Source organism: Protomyctophum bolini (genome assembly GCF_963924005.1).
Source record: "Protomyctophum bolini genome assembly, chromosome: 8".
Taxonomy (NCBI): domain Eukaryota; kingdom Metazoa; phylum Chordata; class Actinopteri; order Myctophiformes; family Myctophidae; genus Protomyctophum; species Protomyctophum bolini.
The window spans coordinates 49461861-49473113 of NC_137869.1; the positions used below are offsets into that span (position 1 = coordinate 49461861).

General features: G+C 40.7%; 1 protein-coding gene across 1 annotated transcript; it reads left to right on the forward strand.

Moving 5' to 3' along the window:
* Nucleotides 1-5585: 5585 nt before the first annotated feature.
* Nucleotides 5586-10334, forward strand: LOC308320325 (uncharacterized protein; the record flags this gene model as incomplete). Its single annotated transcript, XM_080770638.1, has 3 exons — nucleotides 5586-5709; nucleotides 7901-8950; nucleotides 10315-10334. Exons 1-3 carry the CDS (start codon nucleotides 5694-5696, stop codon nucleotides 10332-10334), a joined length of 1086 nt encoding a protein of 361 aa, XP_080626764.1. The 5' UTR covers nucleotides 5586-5693.
* Between the last annotated feature and the right edge of the window lie 919 nt (nucleotides 10335-11253).

Below are 11253 nucleotides of genomic sequence, written 5' to 3' on the forward strand. Positions count from 1 at the left end.
ACTAGGTGCTGCCAGACTTACTAAAGAGCTGCGCACGTTCTCGGCTGTGCGCAGCTTCTTTTTCCGGGTTTTTAGACAGCTGATGGATGGAAATTAAGCTCCACTTCCGCGGCCGACTTGCGCGACGGGCAGATTCCCGGAAACGCTCTCCTCCGCATCAGTCGTCTGCGGAGGTGGAGCTTAATTTCCATCCACCAGCTGTCTAAAAACCCGGAAAAATAAGCTGCAGCAGCTTCTTCTGTCCGCGGCTGTCGGCCGTTTTGCGCTTAGGTGTGGAAACAGTGACAAGCGGCTTCCTTTGACAATGAATGGTAGACTGCCCGATTAATTGATTACAGCACTAGCAAAAGATGCAATACTTCGTTGTGCATGGTGTAAGCTTGTAGATTGGCAGTGGTATATAGCCTACTTTGATTGATGATATAGTGTAAAACTCATTATATACAGTTATAACTACATCTCAACTCATAACAAAAGATAAAGTGGCACATCGGTACAGTTTATACAATCTAAACGTATTTGACGCATCGCATCCATGTGAATTATGTAATAAAATACACCAACTGCAGGTGTCAGGGGGTGTCACAGCTGCCATCTAGTGGCCGAGTAGATGCTTGCACAATACAAATGATAATAGACGACGCAAGGAGTATGCATGTCTAAAATAACCTTGCGTTTTTTGTGTCCGTTTGACTCCCCCACGCAAGGAACAAAACAGCCAATATAGAGGCCTTTAATCCTAAAGTGTTCCTGGCTCCGCCATGCACATGTTATTACATTGTATGGGTTTATTTCGTCTTAGTGCAACATTATGCTTAAGTATTGTAGTGCAGGTGATTGTCACAAATTAAAATAAATAAATAAAACGTGTGGGTTGCTCCCCCAAAAAACACAGCCACGACAGCTTGGCGTCTCCTCATGCTGGTCAACTACCTAGACCTGCAGTGTCAAGGAAGCCAGGGGACACCGGCGTAGGGTCAATTGGGCTCAGTTTAGAACTTCGAAGAGAGAGGGTGAAAAAACAAATATAAATCACACCTGTGTGAAGTGAGGGGCGCTCTAATCATGCTATGATTAGGTGATGTAGCCTAATGATGATGTAAAACAAACAGGGTCAAAACAAACATTAATTTATCTTTATTGTCAATGGGATTTACAATGTAAAATGTCCCTTTATTGTCAATGGTGTTTTTAAAACATTGAACTAAAAACAAACATTAGACCTGTATATAGGAGGGGCTAGCACAAAAACAACAAAAGCTAGCCTACTTTGGCAGCCCTTGTGCATGCAAATGTATGTTAGTAGCAAACTACAGCATGCAAGCCGCCTTTGTTTTAAATGGTCCCCCAGTAGGCCTACGTCGGCAAAACCGTTCACACCTGTCGGCCGGAGATGTGCTACCCCCCTCCCACGCCGCGATGCTAATTTGCCAGGATAGTTTAGGGTTGATAGCGAGAATTGATAAAACTACACAGGAACGTAAAATGTTAAGTTATGGGTGAAACAACCACTTGTTTGCCAGCCAGTACCATGTTTTCCCAATCCCAATGCAATTAAATTGATGTAAAATGAAATACCAATTAGTATTATTAAAGTGGAGAAATAATGGACCAAAGTTAAGTTTCAGAACCTTTTGTGCTGAGTTTATATTGTATTTTTGAGGGGATCCAATGGCTATGTCTGTCTGTCTGTCTGTCTCAGTACATATAACAATTGGTCAAATTAAATACATATCTATATATATAACAATGGGTCATATCTGCCGATACCGTTTCTCACCGATTCCGATATTATACAGAGGAGCACAATGAAAACAAGTTTAGGCCCTAGGGGCTTGGCCCAAAGCCCCTAGGGCCCTTAACAGTTATCGCGCCAGTCACGTAGATCTACGCCAATTAATAAATGCAACGCTCAAAACCATTGTCGTTGATGTCCAGCAATTGGTTTTTTATAATGCCTTTGATCGAGTCATAATGCTACACGTTAGCATTTGGTTGCTAGCTGTTATTGTCATAACACTGGGTTGCACCATCTTGGATCGTCGTCACCATAAACACCCATTCTATTTGTTTCTTTCAATCGCCTGTATCTCCTATTCCTTGTCCCAGATGGCATTTTTGGTCAAAACAAGGTTTATTCCACGGCCCAGAGCATACTCTGTGTTGCCTTCTATTAGACTTGGTTAGCTCCGTTTGATAAACAGGACGTGACCGCACATCACCTACTTCCTAGTATAAGATCAACACCGGAAGTCTGGAAATGTAGCTTTTCAAAATAAGAGCTGAACAATGAAAAACGCTGGCGTGAATTATACCACAGTTATCAATAAATGCTGGCGTAGTTTGTATTATATATAGGTGTTGGAATAATGATCCGAATTGTATATATATTTTATTATTGATAACTCTTATTGTGAAGTAACAAAGCCCAGACAGGAAGTGCTTGTTAACTATGTGTATATAACCGGTGTAAATAAATCAACTCAGACGTGTGTCGTTCTGATCCAGCAACACTACAGCTGATGCCTCCTGGTGTGTTATTTATTTACTCTTCAGTGTTATTCCTCCGTCTAGTATATCTTCACTTCTTATTTCTGGTACAACACGCTATTACAGCTGTGAAACTCAACAGGTTATGGGCCCAGAGAGACCGGATTTATTTACGAGGTGAAAAGTTTGTTGTCGGCGTGCTTTGCCAAACTAGTCTCGAGTTAGGCTAACAACAGAACAACAGAACCATGCGGGCTGATTCGAGTGGTCAGACTCATTGGTCAAGATTGTGTTTCGACGGAGATGCTGAGAGATATATACTGTGGGAGACGAGGATGTTGGGACATTTGAGACTACAGGGGTTGAAGGATATCGTCCTAAAAGATCTCGAGCCACCCGTCCAGGGTGAAGAAGTTGATGTGCCCTACGAAGACAAGAACGCTATGGCATATGGAAAGCTGGTCCAGTTTTTGGACAGCAAGAGCCTGTCGCTCATTACACGAGCAGCGACGGATGATGGACACAAGGCACTACAGATCCTAAGAGCCTTTTATACAGTCAAAGAGCCGGCTGCAGCAGCATCAGGAAATGACGGTGTCATGAGCGCCCAGATCCGAGTGCAGCAGCCGTCTATGCTACATGAAAGTCCAGATGATGACCAGCGAGGGACTGTGAGCGTTGGTGACGGTAGGATGTGCTACAGATGCGGCGTGAGAGACCACATCGCCAAAATGTGCGAACGCCAGGAGTGGTGCGAATACTGTCAACGTTCTACACACCGGTACGCGGTCTGCAGAAGGAGGAGACAACAGCGGCGAGATGAGGCACGGAGAGTGTCTGAGAAGAACAACAACAGCGAGCACGAGTACTCATTTGGGGTGAGAGATTGTGATGCCGAAGTTCAACAAGTGAGAGCCGAACGAGGACATCGTGATCGTGAGAGACAGACGGGTCTGATGGTCGACACGGGAGCGACTTCCCATGTCATCACAGACATCACAAAGTTCACAAGTTTCGACGGCAGTTTCCAGCCTAAAGAACACTGTATGGAGTTGGCTGACGGTACGAGATGTCGGGGAGTGGCGGAGTGCAGAGGAGATGCAAAGGTGATTCTGATCGACAGCAGGGGGCAGCGCCACACAACTACCCTGAGACATGCATTGTACATTCCTACATATCCACAGGACATGTTTTCGGTGCAAGCAGCAACCACCAGAGGTGCCACTGTAATTTTCCAGAAAGGTAAAAATGTTCTGAAGTGCAGAGATACAAGGTTCAAAATATATTTGTACAACAGAATGTATTATCTGAACACAGTGAACGACCAGAAATGTATGGCTAATGCTAATGGTAAAGTGCAGACGCACAGGTTGAAGTGTGTGATCCCACCCATTGTAGAGCGCCAGACTGTTAATGATGATGATGATGATGATGATATGTGCCGAGATGGAGGGGTAGGTCTAAGATAAATACTCCACTCCTACCACGAGGGCAGGTTCAGCAGCAAGTGCACGAGGCTGTAGTAGCTACACCTCAGGCAAACCTGTCAGATGAGGGCGAGGGCCAGGCTAAAAATGAGGCTAAACAGCAGACACATTACCCTTCCAGAGTGAGGATGAAGCCAGCCTATTTGAGTGACTATGTAACTGTCAGTGCAGAAAAGGTCCCGACGAACATGGACTATTCCTACAGCTACAGGTTAAGAGTCAGACAGCCAGAGGGCAAGAAAACAGTGGGGGAAGCAAGCAAGAAAGCAGTGGGGGACAGAAACGGGATGGTGCATGATTATTGGACTAAAAATCACACTAGTACTCAAAACCCAGCTATGCAGAAGAAAATGAGAACACAAAAGAAATCAAAGAGAAAGAAATGTTCATTTGTGTTGGAGTGATCTGATTATGTGAATTATTTATTAAGTATTTGGAGAAGAAAATAAAGTAATTGGAGAAGAGTAACATGTGTATTTAAGTTGATTATTGAAATGAGTAATAACAGAATGCTTAAAGATTTGTTTGAAGAGACACATGCATTTTGTATTATATTGTGAAAAGAAGAGAGGGGAGAAAATGTGTATATAAGAGAAATGTATGAAAAAGAAAATATATCCAATGTGAGATCAAGTGGGGGTGTTGGAATAATGATCCGAATTGTATATATATTTTATTATTGATAACTCTTATTGTGAAGTAACAAAGCCCAGACAGGAAGTGCTTGTTAACTATGTGTATATAACTGGTGTAAATAAATCAACTCAGACGTGTGTCGTTCTGATCCAGCAACACTACAGCTGATGCCTCCTGGTGTGTTATTTATTTACTCTTCAGTGTTATTCCTCCGTCTAGTATATCTTCACTTCTTATTTCTGGTACAACACGCTATTACAGCTGTGAAACTCAACAATAGGTTAGGTTTTCATATATCTTTGACCGGACCACGACCGGATTGTTATGAGGGCATACTGGACGTAATCAACTGGCGTCATCGGTGGGGAGGTACTGTATATACGGAAATAGTCGTCAAAAGGCGCAATTGGCGACGGGTGAGTTAAGGTATTGGAATTGGGCTACTGAGTTGCTCTCTTCTGATGTTCTCCCTCCTCTCTCCTCATTCTAGATCTCTCACTCCTTCCTGTATTTAAAGACGAGGTTTCACCTGAACAGCAGAAGACTGAGGAGAGCAGCCCCAGTCTGGTCCAGGTGAAACTAGAACCTATGCAGATTAAAGAGGAGCAGCAGGAGAGCAGCCCCAGTCTGGTCCAGGTGAAACTAGAACCTCCACAGTTTAAAGATGAACAGGTGGAGGTACTGCTACTGCTAAGACCTGATGGGTCAACATTGACAGTGCAAAGTGAAGATGATAACAAAGAGACAAAGTATGTAGCCAGCGCCTCAACTGAACACATTAAATCACAAGCTGGTGTCCAGCCAACCAGAGATGACCAGCTCCTCTCTTCACACAGTTCTGAATCTGACACTGAAGACAGTGATGAGTGGACTTCACCTTGTTCTGAATCCGACATTGAAGACAGTGACTGGGAGGAGACTGGGGAAGGTCATTCAGCTTTAAACAAAGGGAAATCACACAAGATGCCAAATGTGGAAGGACGACCATTGTCTTTGAGCAACAAGCTGTCCCAGGACCTGAAATCATCAGAACAAACTACATCCGTGAGGAGTCACACAGGGAGTTATGTGAAACAAAACATGAAGACTGATGCAGGTAAATACATACATAACAATTTACAGTACATCTAGCCTACAGTTTGTAAAATAAACTTCACTCAAGTCAAAAGGCTCATCTGAGATGCACATAAACCAAGTTCAGCCACAGGGACTCATACAGTCAAATTCATATTTTTTTGTGGCAATTCACACTAGAGAAAAGAAGCAATGATATCTCATTCAAAACAGTGAGAGAGAGAGAGAGAGAGAGAGAGAGAGAGAGAGAGTTAGTTGTTTTGGTCATAACAAATCAATCAAATCAATACATTTTTTTTTGCAAAAGAAACAGACCAAAAAGGTGTAGGTTGAAGCCAAAGCTAATTACTTATTTACTTTCATAAGTAAAATAATACAACAAAGCAAACAGAAGGGAGAAAAAACAACAAAAACAAACAAACATAACTTAAAACAAAGACAAACAGGACAACACAGTTAACAGGAACAAGACAAAAAAAGAATAAAAAAACAACAAAACAAAATCAGAACACAAAACGAGAAAACAAAACATCATATCAATGTTCTATATGTTTCTACTATTTTTGATCTATACAATTTTTTTAATTTTTTTATTGTACTACAGTTTTTTAGTTCATCATCCAATCCATTCCACAGCTTGACCCCTCTGACCGATATGCACCTCTCTCTGATGTTTGTTCTAGTATTTATTTGTTTGAAAATGGAAATGCCTCTAAGATTGTAGCGGCTCTCTCTAGGCCAGAACAGCTCCTGGATACAGCTCGGGAGCAGGTGATTGTGGGCCTTATACATTGTTATTGCGGTATTTAGATCTACTATATCTTTGAGTTTTAGGGTGTTTAATTGAATGAATCATAGGTTGGTGCGTAATAATCAGATTGGGTGACAATTATTATGGCTTTTTTTTTAAGTAGGAATATTGGCTGGATGGTTGTTTTGTAATTTTTCCCCCATACCTCCACACAGTAATTGATGTATGGGAGTACAAGGGAGCAATACAGCATATATAATGAGTTCTGGTTTAGTATAGGTTTAGCTTTAGACATTATAGCAATGGTTTTAGATAATTTTGTCCTTAGATTATTTATATGCGGTTTCCAATTAAGTTTGCTGTCAATAATTATACCTAAGAATTTATTTTCAAACACGCGTTCAATTTCTACTTTGTTTATCATGATTTTATAGCCTCTCTGTTAATTGATCTATTACTGAAAATCATGAATTTAGTTTTATTTAAATTTAGTGATAGTTTATTAATGTCGAACCATTTCTTTAATATTGTAAGCTCATTTTGAACTGTATCCAAGAGCTGATTAGGTGTTTTCCTGAGCAGCACAGACTGACATACTGTACTACAGTATATACCATATTGTGCCGAATATAAGACGACTCTGGTTATAAGACGACCCCCATTTTAAGACTAATTTGTGGAAAACACATTTATAAATGTTCTTTATAAAGAAAATCTTTTTATTTTAAATTTCTTCTATATAATGAAAATTATTTGATTTTTTTTATATTTCTATAATCAACAAAAATGATTTTCATATCACAGGGGCGATGTTTTGAATTGGGCGTCTTTTTGCGTTTTTTATAAAGCTGTCGTCCTCATTATTTAGTTATTATTATCACTGCTGCATTGTCTGAAGGAAGCTGAACAATACCTGTACGAATATGTAACCTCAAAGTGTCATTACATTATATTAACATTCAAATAACGATCATCTGCGAACGTGCGTACTGCGTAGGGTTATAAGATACAAAAAATACCGGGTTCAATCGCTCGATTCATAACACTGGTTTCAGCGGCACGGATGTGTAATGACATGTAAAATTGTCTATAGTCTAGTCCAAATATAGTTATTTTGGATATTTTCATTGGAATACGCATTGGAATTTGAATGTGAAAATTTAAGCCAAGTCAAGGTGGCACAAATACACACAGTATTTGTGCAGTATTTGCCCCTGTAATACATGAGCACAAATACATCCTCTTGACTTGGCTTAATTTCCATGCAACAATGTGATCTTTCGGGGCTTGAGGTGGACCAGAACATAAAACAAATGTGAGAATGAGGATGGTGTTATATTCAGCATTATGTTCCTGTCTGAAACTGTATCTCAATTTCAATGTATACTTATGTCTGTCTGTCTGACTCTCTCTCTCTCTCTCTCTCTCTCTCTCTCTCTCTCTCTCTCTCTCTCTCTCTCAGGAGTGAGGTCCCAGACTCCGCTCTCTTCATGTTCTGAATGTCCATATGCCTTCACGTCTCAAGTCTTACTCCATAAACACATCAAGAGGAGCCACAACGATCTCTACCGCCGAATGCTGAGGGATGGACAGATCACCTCAGCATCCCGCCAGTTAATCACCAGCTCTGTAACCAGCCAGAAACAAGTAGACACAGACAAGTTTACAGAGACTTTAACTCAACCAGGACAAGTAAAAACACATCAGCCGACTTGCACAAGAAAGAAACCACTCGCATGTAAACACTGTGGCAAGACTTTCATTTGTTTAGCTAACCTGGAGGTACACATGCGTGTTCACACTGGAGAAAAACCTTTCCCCTGTAATACATGTGACAAGACCTTCAGTATTTCAGGTGCTCTGAAGATACACATGCGTATCCACACTGGAGAAAAACCCTTCCACTGTCAACAGTGTGGTAAGAGTTTCAAAGTGTTTCATCATCTGCGAACACACCAGCTTTTCCACACTGGAGAAAAACCTTTCACTTGTAACATGTGTAACAAGGGGTTCACTTTGTCATCTCACCTGAAAACACACATGCGTGTGCACACTGGAGAAAGACCTTTCCACTGTAACCAGTGTGACAAGAGTTTCAGTTCAACAAGTGCTCTGAAGTTACACGAGCGTTTCCACCACACTGGACTGTCAGTTCAACTGAAAACACACATGTGTAACCATTGTGACAAGATTTTCAGGTCTTCATATGACCTGGAGAGACACTTACGTACCCACACTGGAGAAACACCTTTCCACTGTAATGAATGTGACAAGAGTTTCAGTGCACCTTATCACCTGAAGAGACACATGCTTAACCACACTGGTGAAAAACCTTTCCACTGTAATACATGTGACAAGGGTTTCAGTCAGTCAGGTGGCCTGAAGTTACACATGCGTACCCACACCGGAGAAAAGCCTTTCCAATGTAATACATGTTACAAGAGTTTCAAAGATTCATGTAGCCTGAAGTTGCACGTCATGCGTACCCACACTGGAGAAAAGCCTTTCCAATGTAATACATGTTACAAGAGTTTCACTTTGCTACGTAGCTTGAAGTCACACATGCATCTCCACACCGGAGAAAAACCTTTCCACTGTAACCAGTGTGACAAGAGTTTCATCCGGATGAGTAGCCTGAAGTCACACCAGCGTACTCACACCAAGGGAAAATCATCTCCACTGTAAACAGTATGATAATTAGCCAGCTGTATGTTGGTAGGGAAGGTGGTCATACAAGCAACATATGAATATTAATACTACTTAACACTTTACAATGAGAGAGAAAACAGAAATATAGTTTAAAGTTCTTGTAATCGGGGAATGCCCTGTTTTGGGCATTTCTTGCTGAGAGCCGTGTTTCTGGGCAGGGCTAAACACCACCTGATGACGCGCACAGATGAATTTCAACAATGTCATCTGATGGCAGAAGACTGGTGTAGTTGGGAATTATGCCAAGGTAGGGAGTGCAAGAATTATTACACTGCATTTAGTTGACACCTCCCCCCTCCCAAAGCCCTTGGCAGGAACAACTAGTTCACACTTGTTTTTAAATCCTTCTAATTCATCTGGGTGGTTTGGTTCTTAGCGTTCTGTGGTCTGACAGAGTTTGAATATAATACTGCTTATTATGCTTACTTTTTTTTCTACAGGGTTTTTAAATAAATTGATATATTGTGAATTGACAGTGACGGCACCACTGTTGTATAGGTTCACTTCCTGGCTTGTTCAATAGAATAGAAGTAGGAATACTTCTATTCTATTGATCCCAAATACCTGGCCATGGGGCTATTTGCAGAACTGCAAATAGTTTCCACAATTCCCCCCATAGCCTAGACTGGAGCCCATAAGTATATTATTGCTATTTAGACAACAAATACGTTTCTCTTTTGCGTCTCGAGCTGAAAGACGTTTGGGAACCCTGTTCTACACCCTCCACAGTTCAACCGTATTACTAAGCAGCAACAGGAACATATTGCAGTCGGGCAGAAACTTACTATCTCCATTAGTCCATAACGTATTATTATTATATTTGTTGTATTTTCCCCAGTAAATTAAAGTTTTTCTATTTTTGAATTTTAGTCCCATGAAAAGTAAGTTCACAGTATTCCACCTGACAGAGCTGATATGGAGCATTGATAATGACAGTGACAAAATGGCGGTGAAAATGGCTGTTAGAAATTGTAATTAATGTAAATGTATTAATCCAATAAACCATATGCAAAATGCAGACAGTATCGTATTATCTCCATTTGCTTCAGAGCATTATTGTCACAAATAAATGTCATGAGCCAGTTACCCACTATAAGTTGGGCCAACCTGTACAGTACGACAGTGGTTCTCAGACTTTTTTTGTTTGTTTTTGCATCCCTTTCCTAGTCCCCTCTTTACACGACTAGAATATTGTTCTCAGGAAGCTGCTAGAGAAAACCATAGCATCTAGCAAGCATAATGATGCCATGAATCAATGATAATATAAAGGAATGTTGTGAAAGAGTTGCAGTTAGTGCCTCCTGACTCTGAGCAAATGTATTTAAAACTGCCATTTCAGTAAGTTTGGTTGAAATGTCAGCAACACATACACCAACAATGGAATAAATCACCAATAGTTTAGACACTGATGATGTCTGTGTGCTGCAACGGTATGCAGCACTATATTGTATTATTCTTGCCTATGCATTAGCAATACAATAAAGGCTTTTTATTTCTTCACTCTCTTGATTGAATGTTTTTATTTTACAGTATGTAGAATGGGTACTGTCACTCCCTTCACAGACGAGTCAGGTTGTTGTGGGTTTTTTAAGCATTCTTTTGACACTCAAAGACCAACGTCAAACTGATGAACACACACCAAATAAACGCAGATCAGAACAACAAAAGCATACAAACAAAGATATGGAAAAATGCACTTGGAAATGTAATCTACCTCGCTGACTGCATAAAGATGCAAAGGGAATGAATTCAAGTCAATGGTTGCCCAAAACAAACAATAAACCGATCAAACTGATACAAAAGTAAATCGGTCAATTAAACTTATAAACAAACATGCAACTGGCACAAGACCGTATAAGGCCTAATGGCCGGAAATGACGGGAACGCAAATGTCCGAAACACAACCCTTAAAATGAAAATTGGTGAACAAAATAATGACAGAAAATAATTGTTTACAGCAGTCACAGGTACATTTCAGACGAAAGCACAAGTCAATACAGAAACTGTTACTTTGTGGATGAACCATGATTTAGCACTCAACAGAACATTCAGAGACATACAAATATACACATACAAAACAGGAAATCATCATATAAGCATACAAGA